The sequence below is a fragment of the Trichechus manatus genome, unplaced genomic scaffold, assembly GCF_000243295.1.
Source record: "Trichechus manatus latirostris isolate Lorelei unplaced genomic scaffold, TriManLat1.0 scaffold00042, whole genome shotgun sequence".
Classification (NCBI taxonomy): Eukaryota; Metazoa; Chordata; class Mammalia; order Sirenia; family Trichechidae; genus Trichechus; species Trichechus manatus.
The window spans coordinates 12,521,177-12,546,670 of record NW_004443978.1 but is presented as its reverse complement, the minus strand read 5'-3'; the positions used below and the strand labels follow the sequence as shown (position 1 = coordinate 12,546,670).

The 25,494-nt window shown below is 41.4% G+C and overlaps 1 protein-coding gene across 8 annotated transcripts in view; it reads right to left on the bottom strand.

Annotated features, from left to right (window-relative positions):
• The window catches only part of KIF16B (kinesin family member 16B), a 447,597-nt gene that overhangs the window by 178,181 nt on the left and 243,922 nt on the right, over positions 1 to 25,494 (bottom strand). For all 8 annotated transcript variants that reach the window (XM_004376454.1, XM_023731419.1, XM_023731420.1 and 5 more), the window contains 5 exons: positions 11,212 to 11,265; positions 8,207 to 9,562; positions 3,901 to 4,059; positions 1,568 to 1,664; positions 767 to 817 (listed from right to left, as the gene is read on the bottom strand). In XM_004376454.1, the coding sequence (XP_004376511.1) occupies positions 767 to 817; positions 1,568 to 1,664; positions 3,901 to 4,059; positions 8,207 to 9,562; positions 11,212 to 11,265 (1,717 nt within the window). The remainder of the gene's footprint in view (positions 1 to 766; positions 818 to 1,567; positions 1,665 to 3,900; positions 4,060 to 8,206; positions 9,563 to 11,211; positions 11,266 to 25,494) is intronic.

Sequence of the window (25,494 nt, the reverse complement as noted above, 5' to 3'; positions counted from 1 at the left end):
AGGTTCAATACACGCCTGCTATCTGTCAGGTATTACAGACACACACAAATGAAAGGCAACATCCTGCTTGTTACAAGGTTGTCTTCTAAGGAGATGGAATCCAGAAGGAACACAGGGTCATTACTGGATGATCAGCAGAGGGGGGATGGCCTGTGGAACACCTACTCTCCTGCTCTCTTCAATATTGCATGGACACCATCTATTTCTATCATCTAGTATAAAATTTTATTTTTCTTTTAAGTTTAGGAATGTATGGGAAGGACATGCCCCTCAGCAAAGGAAAATACAAGTAAAATCCTACAAATCATATGCTCAAATGAACTTTGGTTTGACAATCCACCAGAGAAATAAGCTAATCAATCAAGATTATTTCCTTTCTACTAGCGCCAGCTCAGTCTACAAAAGGAACAGGGTTTTTCAAACGAAGAGAAGCACTCCCTTTCAGTTCCAAATGCCGTATCTGATTCTGATTATATAATTCTGCCTTTTAAATACAGATCAAGGAAAACGATACTGTTACAAATGAAATACCGGGCAAAAGGCCTCCACCATAGCCAGATGCCATTCAAATAAAGTCAAAGCACTTTTCAACCTGCAGGATTCCATTTAATTTTCAGTCTATATAATAGCTCGCCTTCCCTATTAGCCATTAATCTCACTGGAACTTCAAAATTCTAATTATGCAACTAAACATTAAGAAAATTTAATCAGATGAGCATGCTATTAATTTAAGATGACCTTATCAATCTGAAAAATCACTACCTACCTTGTATTTTAGCTTACGTTGAATGGTGCCATTTTGAAGTTTCTCATTATCCTGAAAAGAAAAAGCCCTCTATATTAAATTACAGTGTTTTCATAGCTGGAAAAAAATTGAGTTGATCAGAAATATTTAAGGGAACAAAATTCTAAAGAAACACACTCACCATTCAAAAATGACATCTTTCTATAGAACTTATATTCCCTAGGTAAACATGACTCTATTCATCATCTGCTTGTAAGGGAACTGAACCACTTATTCCTAATCTTAAAATTCTAAAAAAATATATTTAAAGCAAGATTTCCTTAGGACAGTCTTTAATATGCAGGACAGAAATGAAATGTCTTTGTTGATAAAAATCAACTTGTCACAAATATACATTTTCTCAAAGGCAAAATGTATATTTCCACTTTGGGTAATTTATAAAGTAAATTAAATGCTTTATGAAAATAGGGAGTTGTGTTTTAGGATAAAATGGGAAAACATTACAAGTAGAATTTTTATAAATCAAGCAAAGTAAATACAGCACTTTAGGAGACTTATATTTCCTTAACAACTCTCCTAATAGTCTAAAATTTTAAAATAAAGTTACTCTCAAATTAATACTATTTACAAACTGTTAAACTCTACTTGAGCAATATTTAACTATTTATTTCTAGAATGTTCCATATTCAATCTGTATTTCAGTGTAACACCTGAACTTTCTCACTGAGAACCGGTAATAAGCCCTTACCACCACCAACCCTAACTTATTTTAAAGGGCATCTTGAGAAGGAATGACCATATGACTTCGCCCCTTCAGCTCACCTTCATCCCTTCTGCAGATGCCCTGCTGTCACTGCCAACCACACGATGCAAATCCCGAAGGCGTCTTTGGACTTCCTCTTCGATGTAGGCATTGATCCTTAAAACATGGAGACAGGGCCCTTTGAACACTTTTAACCACCTAGGACATTTTGAGCTCCTTTCTCTATCATGCCTTCATAACAGAGGCCTTTTTCATTCAAAATGCCAAACAGTAACACCACCTTGAGGCCTTGAACATCTTTCTCCTAAGAAACCCAGTGCTGCGTGTTCACTATCTGGGTTTTCCCCCAAACTGGAGAGAACCTGATGAATGACAGAATCTTGGGAATAGAAAGGAGACTAAGTGATCTTATCCAAATCTTTTCCAGATGTTCTTAGTGGAACCCCACAGCAGAAAAGGGGGAGTCACAGACACTGGCTTCACAAGGCTCTGTGGTCTCAGGCCTTACTCTGAGACCATACACTTCACTTGCTGAGCTTCAGTCTTTTCAAACAGAAAATGATAACAATTGTTTTTCACTGCGTACGTCTCACATACTTTGGACATGTTATCAGGAGGGATCAGTCCCTGGAGAAGGATATCATGCTTGGTAAAGTAGAGGGTCAGTGAAAAAGAGGAAGACCCTCAGCAAGATGAATTGACACAGTGGCTGCAACAATGGGCTTACACATAACAACGATTGTGAGGATAGCACAGGACCAGGCAGTGTCCTGTTGTACATAGGGTTGCTATGAGTTGGAATTGACTCAACACACCTAACAACAACAACAAGGTCATTTATGAAAATAAAAAAGGGTAGGTGGACACACTCTCTGTGAATCTTCACTATTAAGATCAAACAATGTCTTGCATTGTTCCTCATTTGTCTTGTCTCTCCAACTAGGTTATCTGCACTAGTTGGTAGAAATCACATCTTGAAGGGCTCTATCCTATAGGGTCACTATGAGTCAGAGTCGACTTGATGGCAACAGGTTTGGTTTGGTTTACTTTCCAAAACATCTGGCAAAGTGGGCCAAGGCAGAGTAGAAGCCAAAAACATCTGACTTTTAAGGGAACTGTCAACTGTATATATGATACCCCACAGAATATATGTGAAGCTGTATGACACACAACCATCAACCTTCACCATTTCGGTGATTTTGGCCCAATCTCTGGTTTGGCTGATTTGGCTTTAGGCCATTCCACCCAGAGGGACCACAGAGACCAGAGAATTTTAGTGCCGTTCTAGGGGTTTGGTATGCCCAAACAGAAGTCTTACTCAGTTGCAGGCCCCCTTGCCCTCAATCCTACAGACACTGATTAGATGAATTATTTTAAATTAACTGTTTTCCATGTTTACATCTTAGCATGTTAAAAAAAATTCAGCTTCATCTTTCCAAGCATATGCATAACCCTGTAAATACTTTTTGTACTACTGACCAAGGTAAAAATGATTTTCTAAAATGCCAGGTAAAGAGATTATTAATATTTTAAGTAAAACATCGCAGAAGAATGCATTTAAGGTAATAAAGTGCAATATTTACCTTTTAGTACTAAAAATAAAACCATGTGCAACTGAACCTGAGCCAAGGCCATTTACATGACATTTACTTAAATTTTAAACTAGCAATATGGAAGATGCAGACCTAGATTTAAAGGGATACATAGGCTCATGCCATTCTTATTACATTTTGATATCCAAATACTCTAAATCTCCTAATATCCAGAGCTCAGGACTACCCAATTTAAAATGTCCCTTTGACCTTGAACGGGTTGAGGAAAACAACCGTCATTTTCTTACAGGCAAAGAATGATTAAGCTGATTTATCTGGGACCTCTAAACTATGGAACAATTCACAGTACCACTCAGAGAGAAAATTATTTTTCTATAGTAACATCAGATATATTTTTATGCTATTTATGATCATTCTGAACATACTGGTACAGTTTTTATAACAGATTTCATCTATCTGTAATCAATGACATATAAAATTAACTGTCAGCACAAAGTCCTCTATGTTCGTACAGTTCAAATAAGTCTACTTCTTTGTTCTTCCCAATCTGGCCTTGCATCACTTCTTCCTGGCTGGGCTGATTTCTCTGAACCTTTTAATTCTATCTTCTCACACACACAACTTGTATCAACAGGTCCCAGATCTTTGACTCCCTAACAATAGCACACCCCACCACCGGTGGGGCAGCAACCGATGAAGATAAAGCATGTTTCAGGCACATGCATTGCTTGTTGCCTTTCGTAGATCCCTCCACATGCAATCTGATGAGTACAAGGACCCAAGCGAGTCGTTAAACCACATTACAAATGCAGATATGGCATCCACTAAACGTCAAGTACCTGGCGTCCATCAGGGGCATCAGATGAGCCTGAGACTTTTCAGTACTGAGTGGCAAGCTAGAAGAGGAAGCCTTCCCCTCCAGGGTCCCACAATCCCATTTCTGAATGCCATCAACCTCACAGATCTTCTCCTTGAGCTGCCGGATTTCATGTTCTAACCTACAGAGACAGGAGCCACATGAATCCAATCATTAACAGTATTTCCTGAGCCTCTTTGCTACATGAGACACGGATCCAGACAAAACCTATGTGCAAAGAGCTTTACCTTCTAGTAGAAAAGGTGTCACATACGTTTAACACAGAGCGTGAAGTGACAATAGGCCACAAAGGGGGTTCAGAACAAGTGCTGCAAGTGTCTAAAAGTTGGAAGGAATTCTACCATCAAGGGCACAGATATTCCCACTGTGTCCCAAGAAGTCCTCAGAGAGGGATGTACCGGATACTGAGCCCACCACCCCTGCTTCAATAGAACAGTTGATTATTGACTATATATTGGGATTTCACTAAATATTTTTTTGACAAAAGAAATCTATGCTCTGAAGAGTTTTTAAAATCACCAATCAAGGAGGATCTTTGTGGTCAAGGCAGTTCTAAGCTGAGTCTGAAGAGGCCAGTGGGAATCTGAACTTTTGGAAATGATGATGGAAGGTTCTCCAGGGGCAGAAGCAATATGAAAGAAAACCAGAAACCTAGTTTGGCTAAGTAGAGGGTGTGGGAAAGGGGAGGAGAGAAGGAGAGACAGAACTAGGAAAGCAGGTAGAGTACTGCAGAAATTCCAGTAACCCCCAAACTGTGGAACCAAACACTTACCTCCCATGATAAAGAATACATCATGAGGTCAAATGTGTGAAAGTCATTTTTCTACTGGCTCAGGCATCCTGAATCCAGAGCCAGCAGGCTAGAATGGCCAAGTCTGAAAATAAGTTTGACCCCAGGGAGGTCTGGAGTCACTCACTATGTGAACTTGGGCCAAGTTACTTAAATCTGAGTCTTATGTCTTCATGTATAAAATGAAAGTCAATTAGTCTCTCTATATTCCTTCAGCCCCAAAATTCAGAAATTCTAGACTCGGATGCTGATACACCATGATGCTCCCAGCCCTCTGGTGTCACCAGCAGCAACTTGACTGGTCTATCCTGAAAATGAAAGCCAAGTTCTTAACTCTCAGACACGTGATCTTGGGGTCATAAGAGTCAGCACTCATGGGTACCAGAGAAGGCACTGCCCTAACTCAGCCTTTTGTCTGTCTACCAACTAGCAAATACTCACTGAGCACCAACTGCATACTATATAATATTTTCAAAGGAGGAGATAATATATATAAAAGTGGGATGTAGGGGGCCAATGGTGGGCAAAGAACCAGGGCACAATATGAACACGTTCTCAAAGATGGCAAAGAAAATGAGCTGCATGTAAGTAGGTAATCACCAGTGTTTGTAACTAAGAAGATGCCTACTGGGGTTGTTTAGGGAAGTCCCTCAGGACTGGGCAGTTGAAAAGACTGCACAGAGCAAATGGGGTTTGAGTGGGGCTCTAAAGGCCGAGCAGGATTTAAATGGTGGCAACGGACAAATTGGGCAACTCAAGAAAGGCTGCAGCACTGTGAAGAACTGGTCTACACGTGCAGCAGCTGTGTGGTCAGCAGACAACGGGGCAAAGTGGTTAAGAGTTGGATGGTAAGTAGACCTAGATTCAAGTTGCTATGCTCCACTTTCTGTTGACATGGTCCTCAACTGTTACATAACCACTGCAGGCTTCAATTTGCCTATCTATAAACGGGGGACACTGGCACTCTCCTCATTTGAAGAGTAAATGATAATGCACGTACAGCATTTAACACAGAGGCTGGGTACAGAGTTATTCTCCATAACTGGCATCATCACTAATACTATTACTACTACTACTCTATTATTAAAGAGTTCTGACCGTCTGCCTCTGTTCTGACCCCACACAGGGGAAGGGAATCCCTGCTAAGGTGACAGGAGGGCTTTTCAAGTTGCTGGGAAGCTGCCTGATACATGCCACTAGGGCAGCTGCAATGAGCAGGTGGTGGGAAAAAGACAGCGAAATGGCTTCAAGCTCCTTCGTAAAGCACTGAGAAGCCAACGGAAAAGCCAAGTTTAGGGCACTGCTGTCCACTCTGGTCCCACATGAACTGAATTTAATATTTCATATTTGTACAATTTTCCAAATGGCAAATCAGGTGGACCCTGGCTGAGCCATGAGGACCCTGGAAGAAAGTAAGACGTAACAGAAGCCCCCACAGAAAGCTGTAGAAGCACAACAGCGAGAGCAAAGAGATCACGGTTTGTAGGCCTGAATTACGCAGGCCTCGGCAAAGTCTTTTCCATCAAAACGTGTTAAGCTAAGAGCCTCCTCTGCGGGGCTCCTGGAGGAATGCTGACACGGGGAAATCACTTCCGTGGAAATTGCAGTACTGCTCCCACTATTACAGAGGCTTAATACTAAACGCCCAGGGAGTGGAGCCGGTTGACAAAAGCCAGAGACATCAAGCTACAAGCTCACACGGCAATCGTCTGCACACTGCAGGGTACGAGCTGACAGCATGCCCTCCACTGCTTCACAGCGTGCCCTCTGCTGCTTGCAACGTTTAGGGCTGGAGATTTGTCCAGCAATTTCATTTACATAACACATCTGCAATCATTTTCTTAAACCTCTGACCTATTTTTCTGTATAACAGCATTATGGTTTTTGACTGTAATTTTGTTGCTCTGTTTTGCCTACAGGAATCACCAGGCAGTGACTGTGAATATAATCCACAGTCTACAAGCACATCATCTGAAAAGAAGGTTTTCCTGACCTTTTTAGGCAAGATGGTAGACGAGACTTCAATTCTTCACAGTAGGGACTGCCTTAACATAAACAATTGATCCATGTCTCTGCTGAAATGTCAGGCTGGGATCTTAGAGACCAGGAGCTTCTCTTGCAGCCCCTCAGGAGGTGCTGTGGGTGGGGAGTATGGCAGAGAGGGCTGGTTCCAGGCCCTCCAATCAGGGCTTCAAGTGAAGATCTCAACTGAAGCAAGGGTCTGGGGCTAAAAGAAAATTCTTACACCCCTGATCTCATCCACCCACTTCTTGCACAGGTGAGGGATACTGTGTCCCAAAGAGGAAACACCCTGCTCAGCGAGGTCAGAAAAGCTGGGTCCAGAGATGAATCTCCGTTGCCGGACCCCAAACTGGGTGCTGTTCACACACCAGTGGCATCAGCCTTTCTGGGAATCCTGGCATTACATCTGCAGGGCCACCAGAAAAAGTGCTGTCAAATTCATGCATTTATTCATCTTGAGAACCTACTGCCTGGTAAGCATTGTGACAGGGAATAAGTGGAGAAAGACAATGAATATCCTTCCCTTACCATGAAAATAGTTCTAGTTTGCTGGTTTCATTTTTCATAACACCAAAAATAATATCAGATACTGTAAATCACCACAAAGCACACCTGAATACACCACTGTGTTCAGAATCATCTGAAAAGTTTTGCTTGTTTCGTTTGCTTTTTAAACACAGAATCCTAAGGCCTCCCCTCAAATATTGTAAATCTGTAGAGGTGGGAGAAGTATTTTTTTTTTTTTTTTTTTTAGTTTCCTACCAGGTATTGAAATCAGTATATGGTATGCAACCCGTGAACTCAGGGATGATGCTTTACTGTAAAAAGTGCTAGTCACAGAGAAGCTGTGGAGCCAGTGGTGAGGGGAGAAAGGGAAGAAGGGAGGGAAACAGACAGTGGAGGAGGGAGAGAGGAAGAAGGGAGGAAGGAAGACAAGGAAGGAAGGACAGAGGGAAGGAGGGAGAGGCACAGGGAGAAAGGGAAGGAAGGAACAAAGAAGAGAAAGAAGAAGGGGAGGAAGATAGGAAAGATAATTTAAAAGGAGGAGGAAAGGGAAAGGAAGAGGAGGGAACGAAAAAGGGAGGGGAGCGAAGAGACAGAAGAGAGGAATCACAGCTTGAAGCTTTCTCCATCTTTTGTATTTATCGAAATATTAAAACATACAGATTCCACAGGTCAGTAGGGTAACGGACAAGGGCTTTGTGTTTGTGTGATTTTTTTTCCCCCCAACTTTAGGCCAAAGATTCTAAAACAAGGATACTAAGGAGAAATAAAAGAATGTTTAGAGGTGCTTTTCTAAGGTGTGGTAAAAATAAGCATTTGTCTGTGTATTAGAGAATATAAAGGTTAAAAGAATTAATTAAAAAAAAAAAAAAGAGTGAGAGATACACTGTAAGGAGTAGGAAGCAACATTTGGTACCTACTACATGCCATGGTTTCCCCTTCCACCTCTCACCTCTCCTGGTCCTTCTCAAGGGCTTCCTGCTCAGCTTCCAGGCCAGCCTCGAGCCCAGCCCGCGCGTTGGTGCTGCTGTTCACGTTGGCGAGTTTCTGCCTCTGCTCTTCCATCTCTAGGCCCAGGGTGGAGCGCCTCTGCAAGGCCGAGTGCCTCCTCTCCAGCTTGGCCACTGCCTGCTCCAGTGCCTCTCTCTGCTGCTTCTCCCGGGATTCGAGAATCTCCTTTTCCTTTTTCCTCACTTTCTCTTCCTGACGTGCGATGTTGGCAGTGAATTCAAACGTGGCCTGCAGCTTTTGCAGCTGGCTCGCACTGGCTTGGTACTGCGTAAGTTGTTCTTCTTTTTCTTCCATTTCTTTTTCTACCTGATAGAGTGTGTTGTCTAAGTCGAGAAGGCCTCTGTCAAGGATTTCAAATGCTCTCTGCTTTTCTTCCATCAAAGCTGGCAGATGGTTTTGCAGGAGATACTGCAGCTGGCGCTCTTTATACTGCAGCCTGTACTCTGCTGGCTTTATTTTCTCTAAATCTTGAGCCACCTGGGTTACATGTTGGACACTACCATCATTTTTTGCCAACAACCTAGACTTGTCTTTATTTTCACATTTTAAATGCTCTAGGATTTCCTGTTCTTCTTCAACTTCTTTCTTCAGGAGGTCTTTCTGATGGACCAGGTCCTTCTCCAGGTTTGCTAGCTTGACTAGCTGCCTTCTCTTGAACTCTAGGAAATGCAACTGAGCCTTCTCTATTTCCTCCCCATCATCATCCCCTTCGGCCCGCGCTTCTTTGGCCCGCAGGAGGGACTCCCGGATGTCCTCTAGGTCTCTCTTCTCCTCCTCCACACGCTGGACTTCGCCTCGCTGCAGCAGTTGGATCATCTCCTGCTTCTCTCGGATCTGCTCTTCGAGATGCGCCACAAGCATGAACTGCTCCTGCTCTTGCTCCTCCAGTCTCTTCTTTTCCAGTTCAAGCTTGGCATACTGTTCATCTTTTTCCTTTCTGAGCCAGTCCAGTTCTCGAAATATCTGAATTTTCTCGGCCTTCTCATCATTGTTGAGCTCTTGGAGCCACTGGAGTTCTCTGACACAGAGAAAGCTCTCCTCCTCTTGTTTCTTCTTCTGCAATTCGAGCTCCTGCTGCTCCCTCAGCCTCTCCTCTTCAAACTTTTCCTTCTCAGCGAGCAAATCCTTCAGCTTGCTCTCAATATGGAAGCTGCGGCGTTTGAGGCTCTCCTCCTGCTTTCGGATCTGGAGCTGCACAATTTCTGTCTCCTTGCGCTGAGTCTCCACCTCCTGCTGCATCCGCTCCAGTTCAGCCTTGTCTGATTTCTGCTTTTCCTCCATTTCTTCTATGAGTTTCCTAAACCACAAAACGCCAACTGATCATTATTTGATCACTGTGTTCAAATGTTGCTCTAACTTTCCCTGTTCTGAAAATGAAGATGCAACATAAAGCCAAACCCTTCATTAAAATAAAAAAGAGAAGGAACTGCTTTCCTTTTAATTTCCTACAGCATGCTGTTTGATTTTTTTAATTCTTTAACTCTCTAATATATCATTTGCCTAGTCTCCTGAAGTAGCCTCTAATAATATCATTTCTTTGTGAGCCTAAAATCATAATGTGTTACGCATGATATAATTTAAAAAGCCCCTGAGCTTGAAGAGAAAGAACCATGCCCAATTTAAATTTAAATGTGAATAATTTTATTCAATCTGATGACTAAAACGCAGGAGAACTTCTATTACAAGATGACATTAAATAAAAATGCTCATGCTGTCCTCAACTCACGGGGGTCAAATATCTAAGTCAAGAAAATCGACAATTCATTGTTCCAACTCAAATAACCATGCTATTTAGCATTTAATCACTAGTTTAGGATAAATGGTGATTACCAATGACCGAAAATATTAGTTCATTGATGCATAACATTGAAAACAACCAGAATCTCCATTAGGATACTCAACTGCATGATTCTGGGGATTACATATTACGTTTTATCTTGGGTTGAAAAATTATGCCTAAAAACCAAACCAAAAACCCATTGCCATTGAGTAGATTTTGACTCATAGCAACCCTACAGGACAGAGCAGAACTGTCCGATCGGGTTTCCAGGGAGCAGCTGGTGGATCTGAATTGCCAACCTTTCGGTTAGCAGCCAAGCTCTTAACCACTGCATCACCGGAGCTCCAAATTATGCCTACTGGGATGGCCTCCAAAGCAAGAATATGGGTATGTAAGAGTATCAATGAGTGGCCTCCATCTCCTGGCCCACCAAAGATCTATCATGTATGATGCTGGAAACCAAACCAATTCATCTGTGACATCTAAACTCCAGATTCTAGAAAATAAATATTCCGTTTGCAGGTTGCCTATAGGCTTAGCTCCTAATCCAATATCTATCATTCCAATATCTACCATTTCTTGGGTTGTTAAATAAAACAGAGAAAAAGAAAAGGAGATGGTATTTATGGAATGTATCAAACAAAGAATTATATTTATAACATATAAAGAACTCCCTAAATCAACTAAACAAACACACACACTCTCCAGAAGAAAAGTGAGCAAAGAATATGAAGAGGCAAGTCACAAAAGGGGTAATACAAATGGCCAATCAATATAAAGAAAGATGTTTAAAAAGCAGAGATAAAAAAAGAAAATCTGTCATTCTTTTGGCTTTTTAAAAACTCAAAGGATAATTGTTAAGAGAAGCTACACCTTTGAGACACATTTTGTAAAGTATATATTTAGTATATTAAATTTAATTGGTGTATTAAATTTGCCTGTTGACTCTGATCCTCCTTTCTCACAAACATTTGCAGATGAATTATTTAAAAAATTCAAACATTAAGTAAAACCAACTGGCTACCAAGAAATGACCTAAAGTCCTTCGACATGTAACTAACAGACACAGAGTGAAGAGGGAGGTACTGACACAGACATAGATGAAATCAGGCCAGGACACGAACGCAGGAATCCACAGACTAAAACTCATACCCCACTTGGCTTACCTTTTACTTTCTAATTTTTCAAGTTCTTCACGCTGCTGTCTCTCAAATTCAAGTCTAATAAAATCAAATGAAAATGAGTCACTTTTCTTAAAGTTTTTCTCTTTCTTCCTCTCTGTATACAGAGTCACATAAATTACAAAGAACGTGTTTTTCAAGTATTATTTTAATTACCATAGATTAGCAAGCTTTACAATGCATTCTTTGCTCTATGACTATATTAGAAATCAGGCATACTTTTGAGTGCTTGAATTCAGACTGAAAAGAAAAAATTTTAAAGGAAAACAACAAAACAACACTGTACTGAAAAGGCAGAGTTAGATGAGACTTCTAAATGATAAGCATGCCTACTCCTGCCAGCTTACACATTGGTGAGTATATAGAAATGGAGAATTTCTACCTTAGACAGATGGGTCCTTTTATAGGGAAAAGACTGCCAGGGAGGTAGAGAGGGAGAGAGAGAGAGCACAGACATCAATTAAGAAAAAATTAACAGGGGAAACATCAAGACAAAAGCAATAAGGTACTTAAAAGCCAACAGCCATGCACAAATCGAAACATCTTTTTATAAATATCACACTGCCCAATAATTTCTGACGTAAATACTCCAAAGGTTAGCTCTGTTACATTTGCACACTTCACATATGGTAATAATCATAATACTGATAATAACTGAGTACCAATAATAACTGAGAGCAGTAGTCAAATTTATATTTTTACTACTTTATAGTTATTCTGCATGTTGGTTCGGCAAGATCCTATGTAATTTGAGCAGTTACGTGATACTGGAGTTACTGGAGGCTATATAGACTGTGAACAGATTTACCACTGTGGAGTTAGGTTGTTGAGAATTTTAAAATAACTCTCTAAAATATTGATAACACAAGTCGATTTCTTCTCAAATATCACATTTAATTATTGCAAGATTTCATTGTTTCCATTAAATCGCATGATTTGAAATTCTTAAACTCATACCTCTTGATGTTATGGTGAATGGTAGATACAGCTACAAAACTGAACTATGGAAAAACTGACTACAAATCTTTCTCTTTGGATAATGTACAAATCCAGATTGGCAACAGAGTTACTTTTACAATGAGCTAATAAATATTTCACACAGATCTTTTTCAATTTCTTTTGGGTTAATAGCGAGAGTGAGATGTTTGGTGGCTTCTTGTAAGCAGAACTGAGTACCTATTATGTGGCAGATGCCATGTTAAGTGATTTCCATGTTATATTAGTTGTTCTCCAGCAAACCCTTAAGGTAGCAAATTGTATCTCCATTTTACAGATGAGGAACTCGAAGCTCAAAGCTCGGACATGTTAAACTCAGAATGGAAATACATGATGGAGCTAGAATTTGAACCCAAGATAATCTGCTTCCAAAATACCCTCTATTAAATCATTTTATAAGCACTGCTCAAATTTGTGATATACAATAATTAGATTAATTCCTTCACTGAAACTCGTTGTTTAGGCTTATATTTACCCTACTGTCAAATGAAAATAATTTGCAGCTTATAGGCACTGCCATCCATGAGAAATTAGTCACACAAATATCTATGAAAAGCATTTGCCAGTCACAGAGCCCAGTCATTCCATAAAGTAGGTATTAAAAAAAAAAGTTGTCACTGAGTCCATTCCAACTCCTGGCGACCCTGTACTTGTCAGAGTGGAACTACGCTCCGCAGAGTTTCAATGGCTTCTTTTTTGGAAGCAGATCTCCAGGGCTTTTTTTCAATGCATCTCTGAGTGGATTCAAACCTCCAACCTTTCGGTTAGTAGCTGAACACGTTAACCATTTGCACCACCAAGGGACTCCCAAGGTAGGTATAAAAAAACAAAACGAAAAACCGAACCCACTGTTGTCGAGTTGATTCCGACTCATAGTGACCCTACAGGACAAAGTAGAACTGCCCTATAGGGTTTCTAAGGCTATACATCTTTACGGAAGCAGACTGCCACATCTGTGTCCTGTGGAACAGCTAGTGGGTTTAAACTGCTGACCTGGTTAGCAGCCAAGTGCTCTGACCACTGGGCCACCAGGGCTCCTGAAGTAGGTATACAAAAAAAAAATAAAAAACCTCGTTGCTGTCGAGTCGATTTCGACTCATAATGACCCTATCAGACAGAGTAGAACCGACCCATAGGTTTCCAAGGAGCACCAGGGGGATTCAAACCGCCGACCTTTAGGTTAGCAGTCGTAGCTCTTAACCACTACACCATCAGGGTTTCCAAAGTAGGTACAGGGCTTCATTAAGCTTATCATATGATCATTCTTTCACACAACAACAAATAGAACCTTGGGAAAGTTTCCTAATGGGTATTTTCAGACTTCAGTATAAGTTTAGTCTAAAGATATATACATAATCAAAAAGAATCACAAGATAAAATACTTTAAAAACCAGAGAATTTCTCTAATGAAATTGTATTTATTCTTCATTTTTATTTTCTGTGAACAACAGCTCAATGTGCCCATCAGTAGATACTGCTCTGGTGATATCATAAACCAAATGCTTCTCTGAAAGTTGGGAGATCTGAGTCTTAATATCTCCATCTCTGAAGTGACATTAACACTGATCACCAACTTAGTGCCAGGCACTATCCAAGCACAGGGGTTACAATAATCTGTAAGACAGATGTGGCCCCTGCCCCCATGGGGCTCCCACTCTGTCAGTGATAGTAAACACCACGCTTTCACCCCAGTGTGTCATGAGGCATGGGTGAGGAAGAACTCAGCGCTACAATATGCACAGGCGAGTACAGATCCCAGAATGTGGCAGTAACCAAAATCCTCACAAGTGGAATGATAACATCATGATAAATGGAGAAAAAATTTAAATCGTCAACGATTTCATTCTACTTGGATCAATAATCAATGTCCATGAAAGCAGCAGTCAAGAAATCAAACAACATATTGCCTTGAGCAAAATACTGCAAAAGACTGCTTTAAAGTTTTAAAAAGCAAAGGTGTCATTTTAATGACTAAGGTGTGCTGGACTCAAGTCATAGTCTTTTCAATCACCCGGTATGCATGCAAAAGGTGGACAATGTAAAAAGAAGAAAGAAGAAGAACTGATGCAACTGAATTGTGGTGTTGGTGCTTAACCAATGCACCACTAGGCTCCCTGGCTTCATTTCAAGTAAGTATAATTCACTATTTTAGTTTACTGGAATTATCTTTGGCCCCAAACACTAATTTCCGAATGTTATAATTAAAAGGAAAAACCGCAAAAGGGTGTAATTTTTACACCTATTTTTAGTGTTTTAAAATGGCATTTGGAAGTACACATACAGTGTTAGGTCCAACAAAAAGCACAGCGTTCAACCTATTTTTATCAGAAAGAGCCTGTTCTCTTGCATTCAAAGGCATCTAGCATTTTAGCTCTAGCAGCACATCTTGTAATTTATATTCTTGTTAGTCATCACTGTCAATGAAAAAAGCAAGGGGGTGGTAACTCCTCAGCTCCCACCATTACACTTAAAGTGAGACTGTGATTATAGGAAGACAGGGAGGGAGGAAGGAAGGAAAACTTAAATGAACTAAAAACATAAATATTCACACCCTTGTGTTATCCCAGTAGTGACTGGTTAAGTACCTCTGGTGGAATTTCATTTTCTAAAAGGAGGAAAATGGCTAGTCGAGTCCAGCTAACACTTGAACAGGCAGTTTTGGTGACAGTAAAGGAAAGTAAGCTCTAGACCACAATATACCGGGACGAAGATTTCACTCCACAACAGATGTTAGCTGAAGTTGGGGCCTTCATCTTGGGAGAGTCCCCCAAATGGATTTTTTTTTAAATCTCACTAGGTATACAATCAAGTAAGAGGGAAATTCTTGGTCAATGCAAATACCTGGATTTTTCCTAACTGACTTTTAGGTTACCCAGTAAAACTTGTGAAAGCTGGAAACGTATAAGGTAGAAACATGCGAGAGAAGGAAAATGCAAATATTTCCACTAACAGAAAGCGATAGAAAAGTGGTAAGACTGCACCCCGTCAAAGGCAGAAAACTTGCGAGACCCGGAAAAACAACGCAGTTCCATCGAGTTCCGGCTCTCACAGGTTTCACTGTAGCCAAATACAGGAATGACATCATGGGCATGTGACCTGTACAGTCACACAGGGCCCTGCAATTAATGCTCTGCAGTCATTATCTTGAAATTCTTAATAATTTTTTTTTTTAACAAGAGGCTCCCTAGTTTCATGTTGCACTGGGCCTTGCAAATTATGTGACTGGTTCTGGTCAAGCCTTAGGTTATCTTTGAAAGGACCCCCAGCGTGTTGCCTAGAATACTGAGTGGTATTCCTCAGTCCCTATTCTAGTAAAGGACAGATGGGATGGGAAGGAGCTAGGAAAGACTAGAACTCTACAGAAGATGGCTACCTTCCCCTGACTCTTTACAAGGGTCTAGGTTCTGCAATGGAACCTTCGGCCAGTCTCAAATCACTTTGTCACTGAGACAAACTCAAGGATATTAAAGACTAAAAAGAAAGTTTGGGTTTGGGTGCTGGGGTTTTTCAAGTCGTATCCGATCTTCTCCCTGACCTTGAAAACCCTGACATTCTAGACGTTCTTTGAAAGCTGAAGGAGAACCAGACATTCCCCAGGGTGGATGCAGGGAAACTGATGGAAGAAAGAACCTAGCCAATCATCAAGTCTCAATTCTTCATGGAGAGGTCATGCAGTCTTTCCTGTGTACATTAGCTCGCATGTACACTTTCATTAAAAAGCTAAGAAGAGCTGCGGCTATGGATTGTGTCTCCCAAAAATATCTGTCAATTTAGCTGGTCCATGATTCCAAGTATTGTGACTGTCCGCCATCTTGTCATCTGATGTGACTTTCCTATGTGTTGTAAATCCTACCTCTATGATGTTAATAAGGTGGGATTAGTGGCAGTTATGTTAATGAGGCATGATTCAATCTATAAGACTAGGTTGTGTCTTAAATCAATCTTTTCTGAGATCCAAAGAAAGAAACAAGCAGAAGAGACATGGGGACGTCATACCACCAAGAAACAAGGGTCAAGAGACTAGCGCATCCTTTGGACCTGGGGAAGACTGGTGACAAGGACCTTCTGCCAAGCCAACAGAGAGAGAAAGCCTTCCCCTGGAGCTGGCACCTGAATCTGGACTTCTAGCCTCCGAGACTGTGAGAGAATAAATTTCTCTTTGTGGAAGCCATCCATCTGTGGTATTTCTGTCATAGCAGCACTAGATGACTAAGACAGGTGCTTTGGAGAGACAGTTGGAATGTCTACACCCCTTCCCCTTTTTGTTTTCAAATCATTGTGTAATATGTTAGATCATCCCACAGACTGACAAGCAACTGCAATTCAAGATATGTGTATCAAGATGAGGGGGACAAGAGGTTTCACACTGCACTTTACTCTAGGGTTGTTAAATTAAACCCCTCTTAATGTAAAATTCAGAGTATCTAACATAAATATCCATAGCACTCTGGGAATGATTTTCTAATGAACTTTCAAATCCCTGGTCTAGAAAGTATTCACTAAAGCCTTTCCAAGGAAACAGTCTTATGTATTTTGCATTGCAAACTGTAGTGCCCAAAGAAACAATGATTGCTTCAGAAAAAAAAGTAAAATTTGGTACCATAAAGCATTTTAAGTTAGTTTCCTCCCTGACTATTTTTCTTAATAGTGGTATAACTTGCTCTAATAAAGATAGGCATGACCACAGATGTTAAACTCTGACATCTTTCCTGATCAAGCGGCAAGATCACAGAAGGTTAGAATGGAATGAGGACTCAAGAGACCATACATCCAACCCTGCACACACCCCTATACCCAATCCCCTCTCCCCCCAGTCCCCTCTCCCATTTTACAGGCAAGGAGACTGAGGCCCAGACATTATGAGAGAGAGGTCCAAGGTGACCACCTCTTTAGAAGAGCTAGAAGTACAGCCCACCTCTTTCTATGCCCCATCCATTCTTAATTCTACCCTGGAATTCTGCCTTACCTCTTCAACCAAACCATGGTACATCTAACCCTAGAAAGAGCCTCCCAAAGGTTAAAAATGATTCATCATTCCAAAATACTCCTCTCCCTATTGGACAAACCAGAATAGTGTACCACAGGTAATTTTCCAGCTGTCTCATGCAGACATGCATTCTATGTACTAACAAACCTTTATCAAGCACCTACTAGGCAAAGGTAGTATATTAGAGGAGAACACAGACTGGATAGAGGGCCTTTGGGTCTTAAGAGTGAATTGTAAGTGAAAGAAAACATTCACATATATAAGCCTCATGGAATGTGGTGATCCCAATGAGAAAGTTATACATCCAACAGAGATGGGCTAAGGGAGCTGCAGGGATGAGAGGAGGCCTGGCAGAGGAGGTGCTGTCTGGCTGGACCTTGGCAAACGGACAGAATTACAACAGGCGGAGTGTGGTGAACGGGGCAAATACAGTGAAAGAGAATTAGGAGAATGAAGAAAAATATGAGTTAAAGTAAAGGAAAAAGTAAAGGGTCTCATTTGGCTATTGCTTAGAATAAATGAAGAGAAGCAGTAAGAAATAAAACTGGGAAGACAGACAGTGGTCAGAACGTAAAAGGTCAAGCTGACACTCTCTGGGCATTTTTCCGGACAACCTCCACTGCCCTGTGTAGTCCTCCATCATGGAACTGAGCACAAGGCCAGGAACTGGGGGGTCACTCATCCATCAAGTCATTTGTGCAACAAGCCTTCCCTGTGCCAGGCATTGTCCTAGGCACTGTAGATTCAGCAAAGGAAGCCAAGTCCCTGCCCTTGTAAGTCCTCCATTCTAGTGAAGGGGTCAGATAAGAAATAATGACTATGCTGAGCTGTGTTATGAGAAAGAATAAAGCCAGGAAAAGGATGGAGAGAGAAGGGGACATTCAGCAGAGACCCGAGTGAAGGAAGAGGGTGATTGTGAGGATTCATGTGGTCATACTAATATGAGGGAAGAGCAAGGCCAAAGACCCAGAGATGATGTGAATCGGATAGTAGAAGCACAGCAAGGCCAGTGTGGCTAGAGCAGACCAAATCAGGGGGAGAGTGACAGAATGCGAGCAAGGGTGGCCAGAGAGGGAGCCAGGGGCAAGACCATGCAGGCCCTCACAGGCCACAGAGGGCAGGGGCTATCTCCTTCTCCACCCAGTGCCTTGGGAATAGTGATCCCATCTTAGTTGTATGCCAAGGGCCTGATGCAAGGCACAGAGGAGCTGTTCAGACAGTGATTGCTATGGGAGTACTCTGAAGGGAATGACATGAGGTTGAAGCCAGAAATCCAATTACACAGAGTCACCGAATACCTGGGCGAGGAGACGCTGTCAGCCAATGCAGATCTCTCTTTGCCTTAAGAAATAACAACTTTGGCACTCCCCATCCCCTCATGATACAAGCAATTCATTGCAATAAATTTAGAAGATACAGAAAAGTAAAACACGATCCAACACCATGGTTTCTACATCTTGGTTTACACCTTTTTGTCTTTACAGCCATACACACACACACACACACACACACACACACACACACACACAAACACACGGAGAGCGCACAAGAGAGTGTATTTTGTGATCTTTTTCTCTTGGACAAATAGTCAAATCATTATTATTAAACAACATAGTTTAATACCATGGAATTTTATAATATAGATGCACCATGATTTATGCAAGAAATCTCATACTGTTGGGAATGTACATGGCAGTCAATTTGAATAAAACAGTTTGGTGGGATTTACACTAAGTAGCCCAAGGTCAAGGGACGCGGTTAGTTTACGAAGAGAAAAGCCATGCACGTTTGTGGGCCAAAGGGAAAAAAAGAGCAGAGAAGGGAAATCTGAAGGTGCTAAAAAGACTTAAGATGCACCACAGTTTATCTGCTGTGACAATATCCTGTTGAAGTGAAGCACTTTACAAGTCGGCTTTACACATTTGTACACTTTGATACTGCACATGTGAAAGGCAAGATGCTAACACACCTAACCAGGCAGTGCTTGAAACATGTGCTTCTGTTAGCACAGACTGGGGCTGAAAGGTGGTGTTGGCAAGCACCTCTCTGCCTCCACTGGCTTGTCTGCCCACTCCCCACTCTCCTGTGCTCTTCCATTACTTTGCTAAGTCTGCAACCCAACCCAATGGCCCATCCCTTCCTTTCCTTGTTTCGATCCCTGACGTTCCTCTCTACATTCCTTCCCTTGTTGCTTTAATGTAAGCAGCAGCTGCAGTCAAATAAGGAATTCTGTATGTAGATTTAGCTGACAAAATAAAGTGGGCAACGATTTATATAATAGGATTAATTTCAATGTTATCTATAATTGACATGAAAAAAATGAAATAGTCACAAACATCCTTAATGACTAGGCAAGAGTTAAATAAATTATGATATAAGCATTAAATAAGAATCCCTTCAATGACATGGAGAAAAGCTCATAATAAAATGTTAAGAGAAAAAGCAGAATACTGAACCTTGTATCTAGTGTGAGCTCATTTTTTTTAAATGTAATATATGATGCATAATTATAATAGCTGATGCATAATTAAATATATGCACTTTAAAATATAAACAAACACTACAAATGTAAACCAATCATTATTTCTTGGTGGAAGGGTTATGAAAGCTTGTGCTTATTCATTTCTGAATGTTGTACTTTGTTATAACAAGCATTTCATTTTATAATGAGAAAAATTATTTACCTGTTTTTATTTGAATTTTTTAATCCACCGATTGTAGCAACTGTCTTAGTTCCTTTTTGCGACTACAAATCCCTGGTTCATTTCCATTTATTTCCAACAATGGTGACGGTTAACCTTAGGTCGTAGATATAGGTGGTGCTGATGGTGGTTAAACATCCGATACCACTGACTGGAGAAACAGCTATTCAGCCCATGCTGACAGAAGTGGATGGAAGTGCCTCATTTGGGATTGATTAATGAGTACCTACGCTTAATCAATAATTATTTCTTAAACATCTACTAAGGACTTAGAAGTAAGGACACAGTATTGAGAAAATCAGACCCTGTCATTTACCACTAAAAAGTTGAGACAGACAGTAGACAAACAGTTGCACCAACAGACACAATCAGCAACTATTTAAAGTGCTACCAAGGACAGATGAAGAGCACCATGAGCGAAAGACAAGGAGACAACATCTGCACTGGGGGTTGGCAAGGCCTCTTTCAGGAAATGACATTAAAACGGAGATATTAAAGACTATGCAGGAATTCTCACTATGTAGCGAAGAGCTGGTAGACACATGGACACATGTTCCAGGTGGAGAGAACAGCATATGCAAAGAACCCAGAAGCAAGAACAGATATGCACAACTGCGGCCCTTGGCTGAATCAGCAACATGCTCTAATCAAAAGAGCTAACAAATTAGAGAGCTGGTGACATGTAATCGAGTTATTACAATACATCACTTCAAAGGAAAATCCTGCTTTCACGTAGGACCACACTAGAGTAAATCCACCACCTTCCACACTTGCCCATAACTACCATTCATCATTTCCCTAGGAGAAGGCTCAGTTGCTCAGTTGATTTTTACAATTCAGCTTCAGATAGTTCAATTATAAAAGAGGTGAAGCAGAGATGCAGCCCATTACCCGGACAATAAGGAGCCCTGGTGGCACAACTGTCAAGCTCTTGGCTGTTAACCAAAAGGTCAGTGGTTTGAACCTACCAGCAGCTCTGTGGCAGAAAAGACCTGGAGATCTGCTCCCGTAAAGATTACAGCCTAGGAAACTCTATGGACCACTCAACAACAACAACCCAGACAATGCAAATCTCAAGTAACTGAATAAAGACAGATTGTTCTTTGAATTTAACAGCTAGTCTTCCTGCCTGACTTTGAAAAGAGAAATCACAGGGAGCTCATCATTTAAAGTAGCTCACAGTGGAATAATATTCAAGGACAAAAAGAAAAAAAGTCAGTAATTAACACTTAATCTCTGTTAATGGAAGAAAGAAGCCCGCTTCTTTCAGCTGTTTTCATCACAAGTTCCCCCAAACGGTGTAATCTTAGCAAGCTATTTAAGGCAAGCTATAGCAACTGTAAAGTTAGCAAATTGTCCATTAGAAAAAAGATAACTGAGCACAAAAACTGGAGAAGAAACCAGCCGTGCAGGAAATCAAACTTCTGAAATATGGTTAGGCCCAATAAAATAAACCAGCAGAGACAAACACACACAATAAATAACCATCAGCTAAAACACAGGCTAACTACCAAATTACCAGCAACATAAATCCTGCCAATTACATGTATAAAACTTCCATGTTCAAGGTCAGCAAGAAGAAAAAAAGGGTGACACAATTTATAAAGTACCAGAAAGTGAGAGAGAAAAAGAGAGAAAAGTGAAGCTAATGAGGTACTGTGTTTGCAAGTGAATGCAACCTTTTGCCCAGGGACTTAGGGTAAAGACCCTGACCTCATCTGCAGGTGCAAACCTTGTGAAGAGTATCGCCAGCTATGACCAGATTCTGTTTCCAATGCCCCTTCTACACTGACATAAATTAAGGGGAAAACATGAATTCTTCTTAGTTCGCATTTATTTGATGTCTGCTAAATTCCAGGCACTATGCCGGGCACTGAGTGTACCTGTTTTCTGTCACCTACAGTGAAGCTAAGCTTGAATACAACGAAGGACTCCACCCTGTTACTGATGTCTTACTTTCTGCCCTATCCTTTCTTTCAGTTTAGGTGAGGGAGGGCATAAGGAAGAAATAGGGAATGGGTGAGAGAGAGGAAGGAAAATGAAACTACTTTCTTTTCATGTAACTGTTGTCACCTGATGTAATGCCCTTACTACAATCTTGGTGTGTTTGGTTTTTTGAATCAAAATCCCAGACCTCTTCATTCTGAATCTAGTTCCTTCCAGCGTTACATTCCAGAGCTTCACTCCCACTCTTAGCCTGCAAGCACCAGAAGGCAGGCTGAAGCTAACATCATATAGCATTAGAGCACAGCACGTAGCTCAGCTTAGGACCAATTAGGTGCTTAATGAATCTTTGATGATGACCTTGATGCCCACAGCATGCTTCTAAAGAGAGCAGGATTTCCTAGATTCTAGTTCCCATGTATACAGCCTAGAACTGAGTGTGGGAAGCTGCATTAACGGTGCGTTCTATACTTTCAAGACCCCTTTCCTCTTTGCAAGAAAATGGAAACTCTCATACAGTATTGGTAGCAATGATGGTGATGCATATAACTACTCTGTAAAACAGTCTGTGAATATGCATCCAGAACCTTAAAACTCTACACATCTCACATCTTCTGGTCTAGCAATTCCATCTCTACTCTTTTTCCTTCACATGAGGAAGTAGTCATGGATAAGTGCAAAAATTTAGCTACAAATCTCTTCACCCCAATTGCTTGTGATAGCCAAGAATTAGACAACAAAAGGTCTACCAAGAGAAGATAAATTAAAAGAAATATGGAATATCCATACTATGGAATATCACATGGACATAAAAATAATACAGAAAAATACTTACGAAAGGAAAATATCTATGAAGTGCAAAAAGCTCTTACACGTCCAATGTGAATCCACCTTGGTAAGAGAACATATATAAATATAATTGCGTGTGTGTGCGTGCGTGTGTGTGCGTGTGTGTGTGTGTGTGTGTGTGTAGTAAGAGAGATGGATAGAGTGGGACAGAAAGATGCAGGAACTAGGATATATAGCAACAGATTAACTCTGTGAAGACCTGAAAGCAAGAACAGATATGCACAACAAGAACCCTTGACTGAATCAGTAAGGGTTGTTCTTTTTTGCTTGTTTGTGATTTCTAAATATTCAATAATGAACAAATTAGATTAAAAATAATTATCACTCCTCTGTCTTTTTCCCTTGATTGCCAATGACTTCAGATCTTCCTGAGAGTCAGGGGCCTTGTGCAGCTATCGAGGTCAGTGGTGGCCCGATGCTGACCAAACCCCATCTCAGTTGGCTACCCTCCCTGAAGCTCCACGGTTGGCTCAAACACACGTCTGACCCTGACTTTTGGTATTTTTTTGGTCTCACTGGGTTTAAAATCTAGGTATTTATCCTCCTTAGAATTTAATTATCCAACTAAGTTCATTCAAATGGGCTCACGATGTAAGTTAGTACTTAGAGGAGGCAAATGCACAAGTGAAAATTTCTTCTTTTATTTTCAGGACTAAAATGAACTTGGAACGTGTCTAATTTTGCTTAGAGCACTTTCAAGAAGCTGTGAAAGCTTCCACACACTGCCAAATTAACTGCCTGTTTGCAGCCTCAGAGCAAGGCAAGGAAGATGGAGCAGTCAGCTGTTTCTTCTTGAAGACTGTGCCACTAGAGGAGGAATGTTCCCCTGAAGGGAAATTACTTCTTGGCAAAGAGACTGGCTGGGCACTTCTCCAAAGTGGGGCTGACTCCCAAAGGAAGTCACCAGGCTGCTTCGCCTCATCCAAAAAATCTTGGCACCAAGTACCATGCATGTGTATGTACAAATCATGGTTTCTAGAGAGCCTGAGATGTGGGCCAACAGCAAGTTTCAAAACTATGCAAGAAACGGTACACCCAACTTCATGTGCCCAGCTGGGCTGATAAAATGTTCTTGCATAGGAGGGAATTCATTTTTAATAACTCTAACTCTTACGACAATTCAGAGCACAGATTTTTTGTTTGTTTGTTTTCTGAAATCAAGACATGGGCCATGAGGAGAATAAGTAGGTTGCCTGATGAACAAAGACCAAAAAAAAAAAAATGTTGTTTTGAAGGTAAATTGTATCATACTGGATACAATAATTGGCAAACGAGTCATAATTCTTTAAGAGAGCTTTGCTCTGGGAGGAACTGAATACAAAGCAATATTTTTTAGCATACTGCAAAAAACATACTCGGGGACGTGGCCAACATGGCAGAGTAGTTAGACGCTTTCTATATCCCTCTTACAACAAAGACCTGTAAAAACAAGTGATTTGATTCTATATGAATATCCAGGAGCCCTGAACAAGGCAAAGCTGAGGAAACACACTGAGTGACGCGGGGTAGGGGAGAGGGAGACAGTTTGGAAGAAGTGAAGAGCGCCAGAGCCGCAGCAGCGAAACTGCAGCACTGCAGCCACGCTGGTCTGCAGTGAAGCAGGCAAACGGCTGTGCTGTGCGCACACTCAGGAAGAAGTTTCCACATTGAGAGAGACCTGGCAGCAGAGATTGTGCTTGGACACTCCGAACCATTGAAAAGCAGCTCCCAAGTGTCTAAGATATGTACATGCGTGCACCCTTTCACAGGGATTTAAAAAAAAAAAAAAAAAAAAAGCCCATTTTGGAAAAACCTCTCTCCCTTTTTCATCCTCCCTCCGCACTCTGCACCGGCAGTCTGCTGGGCCGGAAGTAGATCCCAAAAGGCGCCCTGACCCATTCTCCGAGCCTTGGAGAGGGAACAAATAAGCTATCTGGCTCCCCTAAGCCATAAACAAAGGGTCGGCACAGCTCCTTTGCTGGGCACAAGTATCAGGGGTCCACAGACTCTGAGTGCCTTACACTCCTGTATAGACTTGTGGGGACCCATCTCAGCAGCGTTAGCCCTCACTACTACAGTATAACAGGGCAAACTTTGACTGCTTCAGCTGTGAACTGGCAGATTTGTGACCCTCGAAACAGCCCTGCCCCTTAAGTAGGCACTTTTATCGATCTGCAACAGGGGCTTGAGGACTGGTGGAATCACCTAAAGCTCCTAGTCACCTGCTACAGGAGTCCAAGAAAAAGTGGTGCCCTCGACTCTTTACAGCCAACAGAGCGGGGTGCTCATAGTCCGGCTACAAAACTCACCTACCTACTCAACCTAGAGAATAGGGACACGCTTTCCTTTCAGACTCTCATGGGCAGCCATCAGCCCCATGCCTGGCTCAGTGCGTGATCCCCTCCCACAGCCACAGTCCAGTGCCTGCAACAATCACCCATGCCTCTCTAGGACTGGGGGTGAGGGCCTGCATCACACACTTGGTGACCGACTGCCTGGACACCTGAGCTGAACTCATATAGGAAAATTTGAGGACTCCTGTGTGCACATACTTAGCTACAGAACTATCTACCTGGTGACAGGACGTTAGAGATTCAAAGGTGTCAAAAATCGAACTACTGCACATGAGCAGCCTATTTGGGCATATCAAAACAAAACAAAACAAGAAGCTAGGTCTCACTAAACAAATATAAAATAAAATTATAATAAATTATTGATGGCTCAGAGACAACAGTCAATACCAAATCACATAAAGAGGCAGTCCATGATGGCTTCAGCAAGCTCCCAAAATAAAGAATCAATAAATTCTCT